Here is a 23,386-nt window from a genome sequence, read left to right as displayed (position 1 = left end):
ATGAAGACAATGCTGCAGCATGTCTGTAAGCATTTCATATACAATGTCTGATCTGTTCCCACCAACGCTCACTCGTTGCAAATGGCTGCTGTCAAACAACAGCAATGTGCACAGTGTTCTCCTGATGTTAGTGTATGCAGGGATGCAGATGGGGTGATGGATGGAGAGAGCAGAGTCCTAGCCTAGAGAAGGAGCGGGGCTTGCTGGGGACAAGACACGAGAGGCGGTGGCAAGCTGCAACCAGTGGTCTGGCCTACCTGCAAGCACCGAGGGCACATCGTCCCTGGGCGGATCAGAGATCCTCCTGGGCAACTCCAACCTCTCAATCGGAGGTTCTGCCACTTGGCCCTTCAGGTCCTCTGTTGAAGCACGGAGTCAATTGTCAGCCAAGCACTCCTCCGCCGACGTCCGTTCGTCCTTGTGACGCGGTATCTTCGCATCTCTCTCAACATTAGTGCTTGCTAAACTCTTCCGAGCCACTCTGCAGGAGTAGCTTGAAACTGCTAACACCTCTGAGTTGCTGCTGTGTTTGAGGAAAGCACTTCACCAGAAGTCATCCTAAGTGGCACGTCTATGCACTGTGTCCCTTGCATACTCGAGCCGCTGGGGTACTCATTATATAAACAACTTAAAAAAAGAATGTTCCAAAACAAAAAAAAACAAGGTTGATACTATCTTCTTAGTGATGCTCTAACAAGTTTGCCTTTGTTGCACTGCAGAAGCTTGTCAATAGTCATTTGGTAAAGTTATGAACATATTTCCAAAGTACTGTAAAACCCTTAGGGTTTGCGAGCCCTTCATTTTTGGAAAATTCACGAATTGAAAAATTTGTGACATTTAAGGGCACGCGAAAAATTTGGTTTTTAAAGGGGCACTGACACTCCAAAGGTCGTATTCTTTTTTTTATTGTCTAAAACGATGCAAGTTGTAGTCATAAACACGCCAAAAAAACCGCATCGCGAAAAAAAAATTTCTTTGCGCGAGCGCGCGCCTTTTTATTTTTGGCGTTTATATCTACCGAGCTCACCTCCTTGCTTCTTTTGATCGGTGACGTCAAAAATCAGGAAATTTAGAAGCTTTGTAGGCGACATTTCTATAACATTTAATAACAGCAATCGTAAAACATGTTTTTTTAACGCAATTGCAAATGCACTACGGCCTTTCTTTTTGAAATACCAAAAATCAGATTTCGGTGTGATGTCGCTTCCTGGATTTGTATCCTCCCTCGAAAAACTTGGCGGCGCTCGAGCAGAGGCTTATCACCGAGTCGGGGAAGAAAACGGTCTTTTGCCACGTCGGCACCCTCCTATCCCGCCTGCTCACCTCCTCCTCGCTTCGGGTTGCGGTAGCAACGGCGCTTTGGAGCGGAGGTCTGAAAGAAAGTCGAGTCGCAGGATACCGCAAAATTTGACTCACTGCACTGCCGCGGATCGCGCGGGAACTTGAAATTCGGCATTTGGAAATTGTTTTTTTTAATTCAGAAATACTGAATTCCCAAGTTTCGAATTTTGAGGGTAACGTCCCGGCATCATTTTCAATCGTTTCGGATAATAAAATAAAATATGATTTTGATGTGTCAGTGCCGAGTTTCAATGCAGGCGTCTGAAATTCACGAACTTTAGTGGCCGTGATTAGTCCTCTTTGACTGATTCGCGAAAAATAGGGGCCACGAAAATAGAGGGGTTTACAGTACTCTTGAACAAGATATTGCATTTCTCGAGCCAATTTTAACAGCCCGGCATTCTTCTACCAAGAGAGCTTGCCAGCTGGACACAGCTTGATAACACTAGCCAAAAGTCGGTTGCAATGACCGTCACCAAAGCTTCAAAGCGCTTTCTAATAAACATGGCTCAAATGACATGAGAACAAGCAATCTTGTGCTGTAAACAGCAGGGAGATATCAGCCTACTTGTAGGTGGGGCAGGAGAAGTAATACTAATCAAATTTTAATATCTTCATATCCGAAATGGGGTTGTACTTCACTTGGCTATATTTTGGAACACATCAGAAAAAAATGTGCCACATATCTGAATACAGTTGAACCCCGCAATAACAAAACCGCCGAGCAAAAAAATTGTTTTCGTCCTCGCGAGAATTTTGCTGTTGAAAAATAAACAAATAAGCACACCTATTACTTTCCATGATACTGTCCTTGGATTTCAGAATCGTAGAAAGCAAGCGGCACGGGATATTGAATTCCTCCGCAATATCCGACTTCTTTCTGCCTTTCGCAGCTTCGGCGATGATCGCAGACTTCTCCTGAAGTGTTAAAAACTTGCGCTTTTTAATGGGAGGTGGCATCTTTCTGACAGGCCAAACAAAAGGTAGTAAACAAAGAGCGAGCGATCTCGGCGTGCACGCGGCAGATGGCGAAATGGCAGCGGGCGGCCGGCGGTGTTGTCACGTGAAACATCACATACCTATGTAGTTGCCAACAGATAAGCTAGCAAAACGCTGTTTTCAAAAAAAAAAAATCTTGTTGTTATTATTATTATTATTTTACAGAATGTAAACAGCAATGGCCGCGCTAATGCTTGTCGGAAACGTATGTGCCCGACTTGTTGAATGAGTGTGCTTCTCCACTTTTTATACTTCTGGGTTCCCAACTGGCTCATGTGCCGAAAAAATGTTGATCACTACCTCAAACTTTCGTTATTGTGGGACTGCTTTTTAAAAACTCTTCGCTGTTGAGAGGGTGCAAATGCATTAAACTCTATGGACGTACGCTGGGGCCACCAAATTTCTTTGTTGCAGCGAGAATTTCAATCTTGAGGGCTTTCGTTATTGAGGGGTTCAACTGTGTTACTGATAAGGTCATACTGTAGAAGCCAATGCCACCATGACAGAATACTTCATTAGGGGTCATGATAAAAAAAAAAGCCTAGTACAATATTACATTACAAAGTTTACTGTTCATGCGTGAGTTATAATTGGATAAGCTTTAAAGCTACTACGTCTTTTTTATCCAGTCATGAACTAGGCAAACTTATTATATTCTGGCCCAACAATAAAAAGGAAATAAAATGACAATTTTTGAAGCAGACAGTCACTCAAAGTAGAAACTAGTATAATGCGCAAACGCATTCGAGTGTGTGTGTAGGAACAGGAAAACTATATTCCAAACTAAATGAAGATAGACTCAATAAAAAAGTTATGGCTGGTTGCACAATCAGAAACTCTGCTACAATCTTCTTAGTGCTGCTAATGAACCCTTTTCATGCCAATGCCTGTCCGCCACTGTTTGCTATCATACTCTGAGCACGTATTGGACACGAGGGCTGTGCCAGCGTTAAGTGTGAGCTCAGCTTACCTCGTACTAAAAACAAGCGCAGCATCAGCGTTCGGCAAGAACGCGGATTTAATTATGCATTTCGTGTCCAAGCAATGGCAGCCGTCAATGTTGCTTCAGGGACATTTGAAAAGGGTCTATTGCTTTCAGACAAATTCAAAATTGTTTCCCAGTTGTGCCACACACATCTCTAGAAGGCACAGCAGACATCGTAAAACCACAACAAAATCCTGCTTCTCAGGAAACAACAGCCAGAAGGGTTAGTCGTGTGCTAGCTAACCAACAATAACACGTCGAGAGAAATGTGCAACATTCCCCCCCCCCCCGGCACTCTACCTAAGTCACGCCTACTGCACACACTGTCCGACAACAAAACTAAAACCAAAGACATAGCCAATACCTTCAGATGGGGTCACGACAGCCTGACCTCTTGTCGGTGATGGGGCATCGAGGTCGTCCTGGCTGAGCGCTCGGCCGAGCGTAAGCAAGATGCGCTCCTTGGTCTCGGGGTCAACGGGCGATGTGGCCTCGGCAGTGGTCCAACCCCGGTACTCGGGAATGATGGCCGCTTCCGGCGTGCGGCTTGCCGGAGGATACATCGTCACTCCAGCCCCTTCTTGCTCCGGGAAGAGTTGGGCCAACAACTCCGCTTCTTCCGCCGTGACCTTGCCAGCAGCTCCACGAACTTTAGCAGGGGTCAGTACATCCTTCAGGGGACTGTCCTTGGGCTGAGACGGCTTAGTCTCGCTGAACATCTTGTCCAGAAGATCGGCCGAAAGGTCATCCTTACCTTTGGGGGCCGTGGCAGAGGTTACAACCGAAGTAGTGGTTTGTACTATTGCATCGGGTCCAGAAACTTCCTTCTTGATGACTGTTGTCCTGGTGACTCCTGGGAGCGTTCTGTCTATGCCCTCCGGAAAGTCTGACAAGGCTTCGCTGACCGTTCTTTCGGAGGTTAAAGAGCCTGGAGGAAATTGGGATGACAGCGAGTCCCCAGCTTCCACACTAGGAGTTGTACTAGTGACGTGTTTCGTGACAGACACGACTTCCATGACTCCGCCCGGAATTTCTTTCACCTCTCGTTTGACAACAGCAGATGGGTCTTCCTTGAATTTTGCGAGGTCACCCATCTTTGGAAAGAAGCTGCTATCTGAAGGTTGGCTCTCATCCGGCTCGACGGGTTCAATTTCCTCCGTGACACCTTCTGGAGTGGACGTGATGGTTCTCCGGACGACGGTTGGCTTGCCGTCGATAATCTGAGTTTCGATCCTCTGCGTAATGCTTGTATCACAAACAGATTCGCCCAGCCCCGGAAGATCACTGGCCTGGGGAAGTTTTCCAACCTCGTGCGTGGTGACCTGGACAACCTCTACGTGACCTCCTGGAAGTTCCTTGACTTCGCGTTTGATAATGGTGGATGGCGCTGCCCCAGAAATTTGTGATTCGGCCTCCCAAGGAATTTGGGTTTCTGGGAACTTTCCGTGCATTGGGGAATGTTTGTCTTCCAGAGCCTTGCCCACCTGGTGCTTGGTCACTTCGACAACCTCGACAAGTCCTCCGGGCACTTGCTTCACTTCTCTCCTCACCAGAGTGGACGGCTCTCCTTCGGTAGCTCCTGGTGCCTTGGCTAAGTCTGCAATTTTGTCTCCAAGCACAGAGGGGCTTTCGCCTTCGGGAAGTTTACCCACCTCGTGCTTCGTTACACGAACGACTTCCACGAGACCCCCTGGTGTTTCTTTCACTTCCCGATGCACCACTGTGGATGGGTCCCCCTCCAAGGCACCCACGGAAAAGGTCCCATCGATCTCCGGCATCCTGCCGATGTCGTGCTTGGTAACTTCGACGACTTCCATCAGGCCTCCGGGTGTCTCCCTGATTTCCCTCTTCGTTGTCACAGACGGCTTCTCTGCGCTGGCATCTGCTTCTGGTGGCGACTTTTTTTCGGGACTCTTGCCTTTCACTTTTGTCGGGGATTCCTCTGGTCCCTTTGCCACCTCGTGCTTGGTCACCTGGACAATCTCCACAACTCCACCAGGCGTTTCCTTCAGCTCCTTGGCTGGAGAGCCCTTAGCAGCACCAGGCTCAGCTGCTGAAACGGTGGGAGCTCCCTTTTCTCCTTTTCCCTTCTTCCCGAGCTTGGGAAAAAGATCTGTCACCTTGCCAACCTGATGTTTGATGACCTCGACGGTCTCCACAATCCCGCCGGGCGTTTTCTTCACGTCCCTTTTCGGAACGGGAGGTGGGGCACCCCGAGAGATTTCCTCGGGTTTGGAGTTTGACAGCCCATTTTCTCCTGGTGTCTTCATCGCTGAAGATGCTGGAGGTTCCTTGGCTGCCTCAGAAGACGGAACGTGGGGAACCGTTTCCACAGACTTCTCTTTGGGTTCCGGCGTCTTGCCTTTCTTTGACCCGACAACGGACGCCGCCTGAATGACCTCCTGAACCACAACGTCCTTCTCTAGAGAGCCCGAACGTGGCGAACCGTGACCAGACTTCTTAGTATCCGACTTATCTGAGGGGGGGCTTGCGGGCAATGGGGGGCTCTTTTCCTTCTTGCTCTTCTTCTTGCTATCCGGTGGTGTGGCAACGGGACTTGCCTCCCTGATCGTGCCTTCCTTCATCTTTTCTGAGCGCTCTCGCTTCGGCGTGGTAGGCTCTTCGTCAAAGTTTTCGGCAATGGCCATCGTGGGGGCGGCCTTCTCCTTCGAGCTTCCTCGAACCAGGCGCCCCAGAACGGCCGAGATGGGGGATCCCTTCCTGGAGCCCTTGCCTTGCCCTGTTGTTCCCACAGACATTGTAAGTCACGAGAAGGGCAGCTTCTTTCGAAGCTCCTAACCTATGTTGTTAAGCTCCAAGCAATGCACATGGGCCTATAAAATATGACTGATGAGTTTTGCGAATACCCAGCTCATTATTGGGACTAACTACCTAGTATGTCGCAGAAGGGACCAGCAAACTCTCCTTCTTTAAAAACCTTTACATTTTGTGCTGTGCATGCTTGAAAGGTTTCTGCTACTTTCTATCGAGTCATCCCAGAGGTAGTGGTGAGGTGAAGAAAACAAGCTGTAAAGCACAGCTTGCGCAATGGTGGCGGCACATGCATTTAGTACCCACGCAGCCAGCAGCACACCGAGTGAAGCATGGTAGACACCGGAGGAAGCAGGTTCTCAGTGCAGCACTGGCAAATTCTCAGCTCACAACTGAGACAGAAGAATTGCCATGGTAATTCCACGATGCAATATCATTTCAACGTTGTCTCTATTAAGGATTGCTGGTTACTGGAAATCCTAGTGCAAAAACATTAGCTATCAAATCGCTAGTTTGCCGACGACAAAGCACTAATGAACCAGCATATCATAAAATATGAAAAAATACGTGTTCACTCAAAATCAAAAAAACATTATTACAAAAAAAAAAAAAAAAAAGACAAAGCTGATATTTGAGGCATTTTTAGTTGATGTAAACAAAAGTGTGCAAGTGCCTGGGCACATGGCCACAAAGCCAGTATATTCTGCTTTTGCACAGGGACACTTAAAAACTCTGCTTAGTCCTCTCCTGGGATCTTTCACCATTGACACAAAAATGCTCCCTTTTTCTTAAAATTATTAGTCCAAATTTAGAGAAAAAAGAAAGACACATTTCAATGTGATTCACACTGTCAGCAGCATTCCAGCAATGACCAGACTGTTAAAAATAAGCATTGATAGGGTTAGCTAGGTTAGAAGTAGAAAAGCACTTAGAACAGATATTATTTTCAGGAGTACCATGACAAAGAAGCAGCAGCAACATGAACAGAAAACTGACACCGCCAACTGCTACACGGCACAGGCACACTCACAACACAAGCAAACAAATGTGAACAAAAAGCCAGCAATGATGGTAAGGCTGGCTATGAACTCCCTTCTTTTAGGCTACATGGAGCTTCTCACAACACAGAGGCAAGAACAATATTGGAAAGGAGATGTTCATGAATCCAGTTTTATAAGCACAGGTGAGAAAAAGGTAAACGTTTTTAAATTACATGTTCCAAATTGTTTTGACTTTCTTACTGTCAAAGGCGAGCACAGTTTGTCTTCTCTGAAAGCTGGATAGTAATCTCATATTCTAATTTTGCTATTTTGTCATACAAGCATACCCACAGCGAGAGCTACTTCGAACGCTATCAGCTTAAGCACCTAGCTTTCAAAAACTCTTAAATGGTAGACAAACTGTGCTTCATATGGCATTAAAAGGGTTAAAATAAGCGATAAGTTTAATCTCATAAAAGTACTAAAAGTTCTTACTTTTAAGATTTTCTTTTCACACGGTTGTCATAGCCAGACTTAAAAAGTTGGAGCAGCAAATTTGCTAAATAAAAGTGTGAAACAAGAACATATCTATGCCCATTTTTAAGAGAGCTTCATCACAAATCACACAAACGCATCAATGCGTGGCTAGTCAGCAAATATTGTGTTAGGCATATGTCAATGGTTGGCAGGAACGCAGAAAGCATACAGTCAACTCATAAAATCCCCCACAAGACACTTTTGTGCAACCATAAAAAGCTTGCACCATTACTACTCAAGTGACCATGATACACAACAATGGCTTTGCAGAAGCAGCAAAAGTGAGATGTCAGTGGTGAGAAAACATGTACCCAGACCCTTTGAAAGACAAGCTACTATAAACTTCCTTTCCAGGACACAAAGGGAAAACAAGTCAATGGGTAGTATAATACTATAAGAATACTATGAGTGTGTGGTATGATCAAAACATTTTACTTTCAAGTTCAACAGCACTCTTTTCTACAAATCTGTAGGAGAGACCTTTGAAGAGATGGCAAAAATATTTTTCATATCCTTTTGGAAACCACTAGATATGAAAGTGCATTCCACAACATCCAGAAAATCAGCTTGAAAATATGCAACCTTGAAGACACAAAACCCCAACTCAGTGGTTCCCAAATGACGTCCACAAAGACATTCTAGGGGTTTGTGAAGCCATGCCTCCTCAGTCAAACTCGACAATAAAAGTTACCTTTTTTTTTTTTTTTTTTTTCAGATTGAGAAGAGACGTTTCAATTTTCGGATGAGTTTTCTCGAGGGTATGTCAATGAGAGAAGTCTACTACACAATAGCCCTTAGTTAGGGTATATACATTTATTAAATCATTATCATAATTAACCTATACCTTTCCCTTCCCCTTACCACGAACAGAGTACTCCATCATCTCTGCCGATCCACAAGGGGTTAGCAAAACATCAATGGTTGAGAACCACTGCCCTAAATAATGCACTTTTCTCACTGTACCCACAAGTCTCACAAAAAAAAAAAAAAAAGTAAACTTAGTGCTTACACTTTGGTATTAAAAATATTCTAAAACACGGTAAAAAGATTGTTTAGCATCCTAGTTTAACCATGGCAAAGGCTCTCAAGGAAACTTAGCTTTACATTTCACTGAGCACCTAAAAATCAGAATTTTGCACCATTATCTCCCTAATCTCATTCTTAACTCCTTTTCTACAGATATGCTTATTCACTCTGCCAGTTTGCACCAGACTTTCAAACTATATACCAAAACCAGGCTTTCTGCAGCAGCCAGCAAAGGCCTGAAGCTACCTGCCAAGGTATTGGCCACACCATTTCCTTGGGAGAGATTGACCAAGAGACCGGCCAAGAGGTTGAAAAGAGAAACTGTGACTCACCCTTAGCCTCCGAACTTGCGTGCCTGTCTTGGACCGATCCAGTCTCGCTACTCGTCTCTTCAGCCGACTCGGCCTCCTGGAACAGAACAATGGATGCCTAAGGCAAGGAATCATGCTGCCTTAGTCACACAATGCTTTTCTCAGCTGTGATTGAGCAAGGCACACTAAATATCTCAGGCTGGCAGTTACACTGAGGTTGCAACAAGATCCCAGATTTTAAGGACAAAACCCATTTTCACAGTAAACACCTTTCCAAGAAACACACGACCCCAGGGACAATAGAAACATTTTTACAGTCCAGTCACAGTGTTTGAGGCTAGTCTCTCACCGGCATCCCTGTTAAAACTAACTTAGTGGACTGTGATTTCGATAGGCACAGCCTGTGTAGGCGCGATTTCAAACACAGCTGGCGGCTCAATTCTCGTCTTTTCCCACTGTTTTTTTGTTTTTTTTTTCATTTCATGGTGTATGTATTTTCCCGAGGGTATTGAGAAAGCATTGTACCATATCTGAAACAAACAAAAACAAAAAGTGTAAACTATTTTGGTTGGGTACGTGCACAACAGAATGAATGCGACTGGAATGTTTGGTTTAATATATGATAAGTTTTGACGGCGCCACTCGCTCAAGCGCATGTCAAACCACAAAGCGATTAAACGGAAGATAGCCAAATGTCATGCCTATTTCACGCACACAAATAACGTGTTTACTGATGGGCAGGACTGGGACGTAAAATTTAGTAAGCGTTAACATTCAAATAATATATTGTACATACCACACGGCGCAGCGTTATCCAGGGAAGATTTATTTGAGAAAGATCTCAAATAACACAGCACTACAGTATCGACAACAGTCACATGTTGAAGATCGGACGGAATCCAAGAGGACTTTGTTTTGGGGCACAATTTGGGGAGAGCTTTCTTTTTTCACACCAAGGCAAAGGAATGGATGCGACTGACCCATTCCCAACCCCAACAACTATTTTTGATGATGACTCAGAAGGACTCTATGCGGATTATCTCTGGGAGGGGGGAGAACAGCTGTCATTGTTTGCAAAATCGCGCTAAGGCCCGTTTGACGTCCTTCCCTTCTTTCGTTTCCCATGAATGTAGAGCAGAAACGCTCGAATGGCAGGCACTTACCAGCCCCGTTTCTCACAGTGGAAGATAACATAAAAAGGGTACGCAGCATGCATACAAAATATTAAGTGGAAACTTTCAAGAGAAGCCAGAAAGCTTTGGATGCAAAACCACAAAACACTGGTGGAAAATCGCGTTGAGCAGTTTTCAACAGTCCAAGAGAGTGGCCGAAAATTCTAGCCGATAGGGGGCATGAGAGTCACACCAGCTGCATCATCACCAGCAACATAGCGGCGGCCTAGGAGCGTTTTTTGGAAAGGTGTATACCCACCACTGGTTTGTGGAATAAGTCTCTCACTGGTATGTTTACCGGGTGTAGGCCTGTTTGTCATGTGAGGATTCATCATGGGCCAATTGGTAACGGAGCAACGGGCCACATAGGATAATTTGTCGTGGGGGAACTCGCCACTCGATGCATTTGGTACAGACACGCTGACTGACGGCCCTTGCCTTCACTTGACACTTAAAAGGGCCCGCATGATTGCTGTCACGTTAAAATTCACATTATTAAACATTGGCACTCATGATTTGCTGTAATGTTAAAATTCACGTTATTAATCTCGGATTTATGAGGTGGCAATTAAAGTCAACGCGTTATAAATACTGATCTGTCAGATTCACTCACTCTAAAGTAAATAGAATTAAGAGTTAAAAAAGTCGTGGTCACACAGAAAAAGAAATGTTTCTTGAGGCAAAATATCAGCACGTTAAAATGCAAAGTTATGTGCTACTGCCCTCCACTAACATAACAGCTGACAATGACCTGAAGGCGCCTATTGCAGTTGGCGAAAATGCTTCGCAGCAAGAATCTGCGGAACATTGTTGTCGGTGACAGAGGCGGCGGCGGCAGCATCTAAAAGCATTGTGCAGAGCTAGGCGGCCCTCCCTCGTAATAAAGAAGCGCAATAGAAAAGTGGTTGTCAATAAAAACATTCAGGAGCATAAAACCGAGATATCGGTGCATACCCGCACTTTCCTTCATCTCAAAATGAGCCAGAAGTGGACTTAACTCGGTTGGGTCTCCGGCATGCATATGCTCACTCGTATAAGATACTATGCGAGCTTTTGCAAGATCAATTGCAATTTTAGTTTTACAGGTCTCCTTTTGCCGGCACACGCATACAACAGTCTTTTGTTAACTTTGATGCGAGCGTAGGAATATATCCTGTAGAGCAGCATAGCATCTGTTCCTCAGTAGTTATTACTACCATTTCGAAATCGAAAGTAAGCTCAAAAGCTAAAATAACCTTTCTTTTATAACCAGGAGACATCCGAAATTCTGACCCCAAAAAGCAACCCTGAAACATACTGGAATCGGCAAATCCGGTGGCCTCGGTAAAACAACAGAGCTACAAACGACAGATCCTTCTGGAAACATACACAAGATGTTGAAATAAAACTTTAGAAACAATGAACGAGCCTCTTTTTGTTTGGGGTTCACTTTCTCAGTATCGCCTGGATCTTTTGTCAAGTTTCTTTATTTCTTCGTTCTTTGGGTAAGCTGTCACAAATAGGGTTGTGTGAATATTCAAATAGTAGTTTCGAATTATATGCTGCTCAATATTCGCTTCGAAATAAACTGCAATATTGATACTTTTCGAAATGTTTATCATGGCGGGTTAGCCCCGTTGAGTGCGCTTCTCACCAAGCACCTGTGAACTGCGAGGAAGCCACCTCCACGGAGCTCGCGGCTCCACAGGTATTGCTTCTCCGCAATGCACAAGTGCTCGGTAAGAAGCGCACTCAACGGGGCTAACCCGCCACAATTATGGAAGAGCAGGGTATTGAACCGAACCCGAACCGTGAACCGAAAACCGGAAAAAACCATTATTTTCTCTCGAACCGGAGTTGAACAAGAACGAAATGATTTTTTTCACTCCGGAGCAGAACCAATGTGTTTTCCATGCGGTTTTCGGTTCATGCACAAAGACAGGTCGCGTCACAAGTGCGTGGCGAAAAACACATGTAACCTAAAATAAAAGAAACCAAAAATGTAAAAAAAAAAAAATATATATGTTTTCGCCCAATCCGGAGAAAGCCGTGTGCTTCTTAAAGGGGCCCTGCAATGGCTTTTTTACTAATTTTTAATTTGCACCGAATCTGAGCGTACTGAACGTAGTAACTAAGTGAAACTTTTCTTTTCTCGAAATTCTATTTAATTTAAAAGTTATAGGCAAATTAAAATTACAAAAACAAGCAAGAAATAACCTCTCTCATGACGTCCTTGGTTGCTTGAGAGTGGCCGTGAATTAGAGGAGAAGTAGTGAGCTCATCGAGCGCTCACGGCTGCCGCACTCCGTGTCGACGGCGCGAGAGGGCGCCATTAAAGCTTGTTCTGGATAGGCTGTATGCAGCGGGCAGCCAGAGCGGCTCTCATTGCATTTGGTGCGTGATTAAATACAAATTCGGCATGACACTTCATTGGCCACAAACGACAGCAAACACGGGGTCAAGATCAGTTCAGAATGGGAGCTACTTTGTGCTGTAATACCGCGAAAGGCCAAACCGCAAGACAAAGCTTCTCGCCGAAGGCCTTCGGAACGCTCGGAGCTGGTCGGATCGTCCTGCCCATACGACCGCAGCGCCACCGCGTACGTCCGGGACCTTTCCGTGCCGGCGCCTGATCCCACTACTCCTTTCTAGTATGCGCCGCCTATTCCACCGCTTGGGGGCGGGTATGTCGACGAGTCATTTCTTGTTCCCGTACTTTATGAACTGCATTCGTTTCTTTTTTATCTAAAATACTAAACAAGAACTACTTTTATAAATAATTGAAACGGTTCGCACCACTTATATTTTGCATTTCGACTAAAAAGAAGCTTTTAGCGGCTCTGACCAGTAGTAAGCCCAGGACCAAAGACGTCACAATTTGCGCGTTTTCGGTACCGCGGGTCGCCCTCGTCGGTGGAGGAGGTTTCTGCGTCGTCCGGTTAAAATATGACGCACTGATATTTAGTTATTCTCTCCGTGCCTGCTGGCTTGCCCGAACCCCAAGAGACGTGGAAACCGCAAAACAGGTAGACGCTTAAATATGATTGCAGGGCCCCTTTAAGAAACTATGTGTCCCATGTGTTATGTGCCTAATTAGGAAGCTAGGATTGAAGAAACCAATGGTTGATTGTCCAAGGCGGTGGATGTCCACGCTGCATATGCTCACCAGGCTACTTGAACTAAGAGGCTTAGCTGGAGGGTTGCTCTCAAAAGAAGAAAGCTCCAGGTCGGCTGAAGACGTATGAGTGGAAGTCGAAATACTCGCAGTATCGCTTCGCCCGGCAGAAGTGGCGACTAAAACATTGCAGAACGAACAGCTCACTGTAGGAGATTTCTACGGAGCATGGCTGAGATATTTCATGGACACTTCCAAGATATCATTGCCGTTAGCAAAGGCCTTTGTCCAGTCGATGAAAAAGAGGGAGCGACAACTTCTTGCCATGAACGTCTTCTGTGCAGCAGTGTACATGAATCCCCGCTACCGCCATGTTTTCACCCCTGAGCAAAAGTACCGGGCCACGTTGCATTTCACAAAGGCTTGGAGGCAGATCGCAGCTCTGCAATGTGAGCAAGATTCTACCTTGTCTTCTGAAACTGCGGCGGCTCCAGAAGATCCGACAGACGCCCTGGAAACGCTCCTCAAGGAAAAAGACGTTGAGGCTGGCGTGCACGTTCGAGGTACCAGTAACCCTCTTTATATAGCATGCCTATTCGAAATGCTAGACAAGGAGCCGCGGCTTTCAAGGGGCGCTAACGTGTAGCAGTTTTGGGAAGAGAGACGGGAGCGCCATCCGAAACTCTGCGCATTGGCGCAATTAGCCCTGGGAGTTCCTGCGACCCAGGTCAGCGTGGAGTGAGCCTTTTCTGCATTGAAGTTCATTTCATCGTCTCAGTGGTGCCGTCTTTCCCCGGATATGCTTGACGACGTCCTGCTTCTTCGGTCAGCTGCCTGACATTGAACTGCACTTTCACCCGCGTCCCGAGGTGCCCCAGCACTACCGTATTTATTCGAATATAGGTCGACCTTTTTTTTTCGGAAATGTTGTCAAAAATTAAGGGTCGACCTATAATCGTGACCAAAAAATTTCGACCTAACTCGCGACCAAAATTTGAAACCCTACAGAGGATATGGAGCTATCAATCACCTAGCCGGCGTGGCGGTAGAGCCGCGCGGCTTCTTGTTTCAAAAAGCTTTTGATGCACAAAAACAACCGAACAGCAGCAGCCGACAGCCCGTGTCCACCGCCGGCTACTGCTCTCGCGCACATTCCCTCGGCGTCGGGTTTCGCCATCATGCCTGTAGCGTTCCCCTCGCTGGGCAAGGGGGAAGGGGAGAGAGAGGAACGCAATGCGCCATGCACTTTGCCCTCCTATGCGCTCCATTCCTCTCCCTCGCAAACGCGCACAAAAAAAAAAAAAAAAAAAAAAAAAAAAACGGAGGTACTTTAGTTTGTTTTTTTTGGCGGGTCGTGTGTTGCTCACGGGGCTCGCAGCGTTGCTCATGTCTTTGTATTTGGTCTTTCGTTGCTCGCCCGTCTCCACCTTCTTTCGTTTCTTCTTGTCATTTTACAACGGTGTCAGTGAGGTATTGTTGCCAATTTGTGAGGATGTCTACCAAGCTTACAAAGCTTCGGACGATGATATGTCCGGAAGTTCTGACAATGAATAAGTTTTTGACGTCGCCCTGTGATTTAGCTGAGAGTGCTGTAAATAAAGGTTTGTTTCTTTTGCCATAACTTTCCCCTGTTCCTTTAAAAAAAAAAGAAAAGAAAGTTCGACCTATATTTGAATTATTTTTTTTTATTCTCGGTGGGCTCAATAAATAGGGGTCGACCTATTTTCGTGGTCGACCTATTTTCGGATAAATACGGTAGTTCGTTCCACATAGTAATGTGAGACTTTGCTTTTTATATGTACCACCTTCATAAAATATGCATAGTTTATCTTTTGCAGTCCTCAATTGATGTTGTAGCATATGAGCACAAACCGGTTCGAACCGGTTTGAACCTTTATTTTTTCACTCCGGAGTTGAACCATTTTCCCTGAACCGGAACGAAAACCGGAACGAAAAACATTTCGGTTCGACACCCTGTGCAAGAGAATTAAAATTAACTGTTGGGCTAGTTGGGTTTTCATTATTCACTCTCGCCTGTCCCATATCTCCTTCCTGTCCTAGTCTTTTGAGCTATAATTATGCATTTACGCAAGAGTATGACCTCCGAGATTCTTGGCGAGAAAAGCTCTCCTCCAGCCATTCCATTCATCAGGAGAGACTGTCAGAGAAAAAAAATGGCTTGCAGCTGTTTCTGCCATGAGGCCGCTAGGTACCAAGCTTGAAATCAACATTATTGGGCTTAAAAATCTGCTCGTTCAAACAATTTACGCTCGTTGCAAATCACCACAACAGACATTACTTTTTTAAGCAAGCAGAAGGTTAAAATCCGAGTGTTATTTTTTATCTTTATGCGCTTAATTTTACCCACTGCTTGTGTTCTGTCGTTTGTGTTCTGTCGAATGCAGTCTCGCCATGACTTAATTTGCCATTGGCTGGGCCTTGACGGCTTCGGCCCTTTCGCTGCAGTGGTATTTTTTGTGACAGTCTCTCCCACTGTATACTGGTAATCAGGGCCGGTTTGCGAGAAGCCGCAACTCGGTAAACGCTGGGTGAAAGAAAGCACTGCCAGAGCCAGTGCAACAGCTGACTAGCACTTGAATCGCGTCTCAACGCACTTGCGCGCCTCGACCTCCGCAGTGTTAACGAAAATACGAGCTTTGTACCGCGTGCACACATTTAACGCTTGAGATGCTAATGCCAGCACTGCTAGGAAAAGGAGCATTTGGAAAGGCCAGAGGAGAGCTTTGCGTGACGAGTATCACGAAGGCCATGCCAAGAGTATATGTCAGGCAATACTGTTTCGCAACCCGTGTTCATCATTCATGCTTGGTTTCTTTTTTTGTCAAATTTGAAGTTGAAGAAAGAAAATTTGCATATAGCAAGCAAGTTTATAAATCCCCTCGATTGATGTAGCTGCAAAAAATCTGTTGTTTATATGCTACAGTTCATAAATAATAGTATTAAAATTGACTTAGCTTAGAAGGGAACAAGTGAAAGGCTGGTAACAACCTTCACGAATTCAGCGAAATATTTGTTTAAGTATGGTGTACGGTAGTAAAAGGCTCGGAAAAACTATTCAATATTAAATTAGAAACAATTCGATCGCAACCAGTATTTGCTTTGAATTCACTCAAACTAAAAATTCCCCATTCGCAAATGACTATGTGACAATAGTGATCACGTTAAACTTCTGGCTGTCGTTCTTGCAGCTGTTGTTAGAAAGTCCTTGCCTGTGATCAACCTCACTGACCTTGTTTTTGTTTACCCAGGCTGATCCCTTTGCAGAACCTCTTAGGAAAACCAAATAGACCAAAACACATAACGAACCTAAGGTTCATGTGTAACGAGTTCTTACAGCGACGAATCTTCCTATGATGAATGTTTCACTATGATGAATGGGCCTATTACCAGCTGGCCTATGACAAATTGGCATGTGAGAAATGGGCCATATCCCATGTGTACCATGTACTGATTTCACCACCTGAACTCTTTCTTGTGTTCACCAACCCTTATTGTGTCAGCAGCAAAAGTGTGGATGGCAGATGCCTGATCAGCTATAACCCGTTGTTGACTGGCCATTGACGACAGTGACAACAGCAATGCCTTCATATGACCAATCACCAGGATTGTGACAATCTGAGCCCTTCCCCAAATGTCCCTGCGAAAAGACAAGTCATTGCCTTGTCCCCGACATTCCAATGCATGGGATGCATAAATCACTGTGCACCAATGAGGGATGCATCCCAGGTACCATAGTAATGACCAATTTGCATCTGCCTCAATAACCCAATCATTGGGAATCAAAGAAAATTCAAAAAGTCATCAACGGAACCTTAAGACAAGCCAGGACGAAATCCACCTCTCCTGTGATCTGTAAACATTTGAAAAATACTGGACCCCAAATGCCGGTTGTGCTAAGCTGAACAATATGACTGATCAGAACAGCACAGCAGTAGTGTTACATTATAAAATCAAGATTCTCAATGTGCTAGAATGAAGTTACAAGTGTCTTGTGAAGTCAGGCAAGTGCCTCACCTTCATGAGGTCTGGTTCGTCGTAAGAGACATCCAAGGAAGCATCCCTCTTCAGTGATGAAGTTTTGGGAGCCCCCAGTTCCTCTCGGAAAGTGTCGAACCCTGCACAAAAAGTGTATTGATGGTGGCAGCACATAAACCTGAAACAACTGCCTGCAATAAAACCAAGCAGCCCTCGCATAACGTATGTTGCTCAAAAGAACCTTAGAGTGCACAGCACCAACAAAAAAAGCGGATGCCTGGTTCCAGAGGCTGCCCCGACTCACCGGACTGGTCGAGGTGAACTTTGGCAACGGCCTTTTCTACGTCGTCAGTGACAAGTTCCACGTTGAACATGCACTTGTTGACAATGTCCTCGCGATTGATCCTTCGCAAGCCTTTCTCCAGGTTGTTGCCTGTTGAGGAAGGGGCCGATTTAGTGATGTTAGAATAGTCAACCATTGAAATACTTTTACTATTAAGAAAGAAAACACCGCACAACTGAATAGGTGGCACACCGTACTCGTTCAACAGAGCTTTTACGAGTATTATGGACCAAGCCACAGAGAGTTGTTACTCGGAATTTCTCCCCCTTCCCTCTGTTTGGAGTGTCGTGCACGGGCTGCCCAAAAAGCTCAGCCTCTCCAAAAAGTCTTTCTTGTCAATTGTGAAGTAGTTCATATGTTGAAGTTTGCACCAGGGGTTCTTTCCTTCTCCCCACAAGAGGTGCACAAAGAGAGAGAGAAAGGAGGCAATGCAGTTCTCCGCAGGCAGAACTTGAAAAGGTAGGGCAGGGGTTCTCAAATGCCAAGGACCCCTCTCGGTCTTGAAATTGATGCGAGAAAGCTGTGCAGAAGTCTACAGAGCTTGTAAACAGCAATGCACAAGCGAGAGGGCGTTTGGCTCATAGTTAGGCATCGAAGGATGACTCAAAGTCAAGTCTGCTAGAATAGTGTTTAAAAGGCACCGTAATCATTAAAAAAAAAAAGAGATTTTAAGAACATTTCTTTTATATCTTTAAGTCACACACAAACACATTTTCTAATTACTACACTCAGAAAGTGCACATCTGTGTGGTTACATTGATTCAAAGTTTCATACTTGGGATGTTTACAAGCACGTTCTGGAAAACCTTACCTGCTTTCTCAAAATTAATTTTTTGCCACAATGCACAGTTTTTTGCACACGGTTTCTTTGGAACTAGAACTTGGGTCCGAATTCCTTTTATACACCCCCACGTGGCCCTGACGTCAATACTCTGCGGTAGTGCTGTTGTCGGCACGGCACCATGTGAAGACGCTTCAGTTCGCGTATGCGCAATGTCCTCACTTAATGTGGGGGGACGCTGACTTGTTTGTCGATGGCGCGTCCGTAAATAGGGCTCGATATGTCATAAACAGGATGTTTTGTTTTTAAATCAAACCCGCTATTCCCCAATATTACCACCTCGAAAATATTTCTTGAAAGTCGAGTAAAAGCCGATTTTTGCACCTAATTCAGACATTGAATTTCACCATTTTCCAGATTACCGTAATATCCCGAGTCATCGCCCACCCCCTTACCGCCTGAAATTCATTAAAAAAGTGGGGTGGGCCATGTCTCGGTGGGTGAGCACAAACACTTGAAAAAAAGCGGACAACACCGCCTATTTTTCTCTGCGTATCTAGCGCTGGTGCACAAGAGATACATCAAACTCAAAACTCGATTTAGTTTCATTGTTTTATAGAAAAAAAATGCTCACGAAAGAATATTTTACTATAGCGAAGTCCGTTGCTTGCATACGCGCTAGAAACACCGCCGATCTGCATATAGCGCGAACGTTTGTTCCGTGAAAGAATGTCACCACTATGTTCTCCTAGTGAGTAAAAAAAAGAAGTCTACAAGAAAATAGAAAAACCGACCAGGCGCAACGAGCGAGCGAGCGAGCGGACCGAAGAAGCGACCAAGAGCATTGCTGGGAAAGCGGGAAAGCCCGGGGTCGCGTTGGCAAGTACTTTGGCGTCGGGCCAAGTCGGGCGCCTTGTCAATTGCAAGCTCTTGCGCAACTTTCTTGTTTGGTGCGTACATAACGTGCGTCCGTACACGGCGGGCTATCAATGTACGGTTGGGACGCTCTGCAAACGTCTGTGTGGGGCGTTCCAGAAAAGCTTTATTTACGCGTTGGCTTTGCCTAAAATGTTGCACAACCGCGGTCGCGACGGGCGGGAAGAAGGAGCGGGTTCGCGGTGACCTTACTTTGGCGGAGACAGACTTTGACCTAACACTCCGCGGTTACATTAACAAACTCTTATTTTGTTATCTCCATCGGTTTCTTTTCGCACGGATACAGGACCACTTTGGGGTCGCTCACGGAGGAAATTCGTAAACAAAAAGAAGTGTCTTTCCCTCCTTCGTTTTACTTTGTCGCGAACGTCCTCCAACTATAAGGTTCGCGGCCGCGTCATTCGGGTAGGATGAGTGTTCGCGGATCGCTGAGTCCGCGCTGGGGTATTTGAAGGGGTGGGCGATGACTCGGTGTTTTTTTCGGAAATCGATATTGGCCCAAAAAATGGGGTGGGCGATGGCTCGGGGATGGGCGATGACTCGGGATATTACGGTACTCTGCTCCAAAGATATTCTTTTTTTAGAAACAAACGGTTGGTAGGAACACGTGCACTAGCTCCAGACCTCTGGAACAAACTTAGGTTCTATTGTCTTCAGTGAACTGCAGCGACAAAAATCGAGCCCTGAAATGTTGATTTTACATCTATATTTTGAAGTATACTTTGCCCTCTCTTTGTTTCAACTAGCACAAAAAAAGAAGAAAAAGAAGGAACAGCAGATATTTTGTTCCAGTCACTGAAATGATATTGTTATGCATTGCAAATGTAAGCGTAAGCTGAGATGTTGAGAGAATGTTCTATCAAATCAGACATCTCCAAAAACCCGACAAGACTACGATGAAGACAGATATGCTGCTGCTGCGCATTTAGAAGATTAGATAGGCATAAATGTGCAGGAAAAATCGAAAATCCCAAGTGAACTCTTATACCATGTTCCAATGCTATCTTGAGTACTTAACTAACTTGTCTGGGAAAAAGAAAAATAATGCTCTATATCATTAATTAATAATTATACTGATGTTTTTAAGAATAACCTAAAAGCCCGAATTTGAGAATACTTTCTTGAAAATTGATTTCTCTACTCATGAATCAGAGATTGCAACAAACTAGTCCTATTTTAAAAAAATGTAAACTACAAAATTTTTTAATTGGCAAAGACCTTAATAATGCCCCTCTAATCAGCAAAATAATTTCAACTTGCGATAACCTTTTCCAGAATGAAGCTGACATATAAGAATGGTTTTGTTGCATCTTCTACTGTTTGTAGGATATGAAGACATATAAGACTACTTTGTGCCATACTTTTCAGTGGGGGCATTGTAGAAAAATTGAACAGAAACATAAGTGATAAAGTCAAGATTTTCTCGAAAACTATAATAGATGGGAAGACAATGAGCTTATCGTATTTACTTGTATAACCCACGCTATTTATGAAGAAAACCTGAGGGTTTGCTTTTCTGCGGAGCACGCGGATTGCCAATCACCGCGATCGACAGAATGATACCACCTGTTTACAGGATAGAGATGGTATCTTCGTGCAAAGATACCATCTGTGAAGGTTGCATTTGTGTAAGGAGTCATGTTCTTGATCTAGTTATTCGCTATGTTATTTATGCACAATGCAATGATTGGCTGTATAAGTGCTCTGCGGGAAAGTAGACACAAGGGCCTTGCTCATAAATAGTGCGGGTTATACTCGAGTAAATATGGTATGTTCGTGCTTAGCATTAAAAGTCATAGTGGAAGTGAGAATCTAAATTGGAAGAGAAAGGAGAAAAAAATGACTAAGACCAGAGTCGCCCCTTCAACTGCAAAAACACTCCACTAAGAACAGTCGAGGAAGTTGGGAAGTTTAGGGGACCCATGAGTGTACTCTGGGCAACCCCCGGCTTCCTAGGAGCCCAGTTTAAGAGCCTACGAGATAGGGAAATGTTGCCCTACCAGTGGCCTTGGTGTTGGCACGCTTCATCCAGAGGCGGAGCATAAGTAGGGCCTGTTGTCCCAGGTCGCTGGGGCACTCGCTCCGGATGGAACTGACGTCCTGGTCCGGGACGTCGAGCTGCGCCGCCAGGGGCACCCAGTCTGCGCCGAGCTCTCGCGCTATGTCGGACAGTCGCAGGTCCGCCCGATGGATCAGTTCTGGTTTGGCTGCACGAGACGTCCTTGTCAGACGCTCCCTGCTCAGGAACGAGCTTAAAACACATTTTCTAGCCTGGCATCAAGCATCGTCTGCCACTTGATGCAACCAACCCAAGTTCTCCCGAACTGCTCGAGGAAAAATGCGTAACAGTTGTTTAGTTTGTTCCCCTTCGTGTTCCCACCCTAATGCTTATCTTTGCCTTCAAGATGAAAATCCACCTGATCACTGGCTTCTTACACACTCGTTAAATATCTCCACGTGGTGAGTGATGTTGATTGGGGCGAAGCTCTGGTAGTGCTGATGATACTGATTTTGTTCATAGGTAGTGCTGATGGTGCAGATTTATTTTTATTGCTCATAGGTAGTGCTGAGTTCCGGGTTGCGTTTGGACTTTATATACGCATTTGAGCATTTGACCACAGCACCCTCTCGTCTATAAAGGTTGAGCCAATGCATGGAAAGTTTAACGCGATTATATACGCATTTGACCGCAGCGCCCTCTCCTGTATAGACGTTCAGCGGCTACATGCAACGTTTCATCCATGACATCCCCAGCTCTTGAGTTACTACCACATCTCAGAGCCCCCTACTCGTCCCGCAGTCATGGCCGAGTGGTTAAGGCAATGGACTAGAAATCCATTGGGGTCTCCCCGCACAGATTCGAATCCTGTCAACTGCGCAAACATTTTTTTTTTTAAGAAGACAGATGGGATGGCAATCGATGTGAGCACGGACGCCGGACAAGGCTAGAACTATGGAGCTTCGCCCCTAAAAAGACACCATAATATCCCAGGATATAGCCCACCTAAAATCGAAGACAAATTGTGTGAAAATAAGGAGTGAGCTAACTTGCGGTGAGTGATCGGTTGAAAAGATGCTAGTTTTAAATTCTTTGACCTACGAAACTTGTAATTGCAGGGAGGCTTGATGAACCAGACGACTGTGCTTCCCAGTCATCAATGTGCGCTTATCTCCCGCCGTGGTTAAATAACACCGTTTTTGCCGAGGTCACTGTTGGCCAGGGCCCTGCAATTGCTAGAAGTAAACTATATGTCTGTGTTTTTGAAAGAAAAGTAGCAAATCTTGCCAAAAATAGGGGTGGGTTATTTTTGGGGGTGGGGCATTTCTAGAAATATTACAGTAACCAAATTAATAAAGCCCCTTCAAAAAAAAAATAAAAAAAACAAAATCAGCCTGCTGCATGTGCTTGAGTTTAGAAGTGTTCAGGCATTGTTATTAACACTTTTGTGGAAGGAAAACAAGTAATTTTGATTGAAGTTCGACTACCACTTTTCAAAGAAGAAAAAGAGATTGTACGATCTAAAGCAAAAGCACTACTAGCTATAAAAGAGATCCCATCCTCCCTCCCAAATAATTGCCAGTATGGTCACCTACCGATTCTTCGGATACCCAGACCAACTCAACTATTCGGATATCTTCACAAAACCCTCACTCAGCCCATGAAGTTATAGTGAATAAAAATTTTGAAAGCCATACAATTTGTTGCTCAATTTTTCGGACTTGGTTTGTACGGTTCGCAGCTTTGCGCTCGCCAAACTGCCGTAAGTGCCGCTTCAAACCGAGTCGCTGCCATCTTGGTTTTGACTTGTAAACACCTACACCACGTCCTACGCAACAGAGAATTAAGGTTATAGTCGGGTACTAGTTCCAAATTAGTTTTTTCAACTGCCAGGTTATTTGGATTTTTGTGCATTCCCAGTCGAGTTAAAAAAAAAAAAACAGGTTAGAGTTGGCAGTTCCCTAAGGATACGAAAAGGAAGAATGACAATGGCCGAACCTTTGCCATTTGAAGCAAACGTTTTAAGTTCAACAGCACTCTGTAGTATCTAACCCAAAAATTAATTTACAAACAAAATCAATATTCCTGAAAGCATCAACACAAAAAGACAGCCA

The 23,386-nt window shown here is 44.9% G+C and overlaps 1 protein-coding gene across 10 annotated transcripts in view; it reads right to left on the bottom strand.

Annotated features, from left to right (window-relative positions):
- The window catches only part of LOC8029528 (ankyrin-3), a 225,125-nt gene that overhangs the window by 45,515 nt on the left and 156,224 nt on the right, over positions 1-23,386 (bottom strand). For all 10 annotated transcript variants that reach the window (XM_042292344.1, XM_042292345.1, XM_042292347.1 and 7 more), the window contains 6 exons: positions 21,274-21,480; positions 17,518-17,646; positions 17,253-17,353; positions 8,973-9,048; positions 3,690-6,065; positions 258-359 (listed from right to left, as the gene is read on the bottom strand). In XM_042292344.1, coding sequence (XP_042148278.1) covers positions 258-359; positions 3,690-6,065; positions 8,973-9,048; positions 17,253-17,353; positions 17,518-17,646; positions 21,274-21,480 — 2,991 coding nt within the window. The remainder of the gene's footprint in view (positions 1-257; positions 360-3,689; positions 6,066-8,972; positions 9,049-17,252; positions 17,354-17,517; positions 17,647-21,273; positions 21,481-23,386) is intronic.

This window comes from Ixodes scapularis, unplaced genomic scaffold, assembly GCF_016920785.2.
Source record: "Ixodes scapularis isolate PalLabHiFi unplaced genomic scaffold, ASM1692078v2 PGA_scaffold3__209_contigs__length_174095766, whole genome shotgun sequence".
Taxonomy (NCBI): Eukaryota; Metazoa; Arthropoda; class Arachnida; order Ixodida; family Ixodidae; genus Ixodes; species Ixodes scapularis.
Note: the sequence above shows the minus strand (reverse complement) of the source record. Positions and strands in the feature narration are given on the sequence as shown.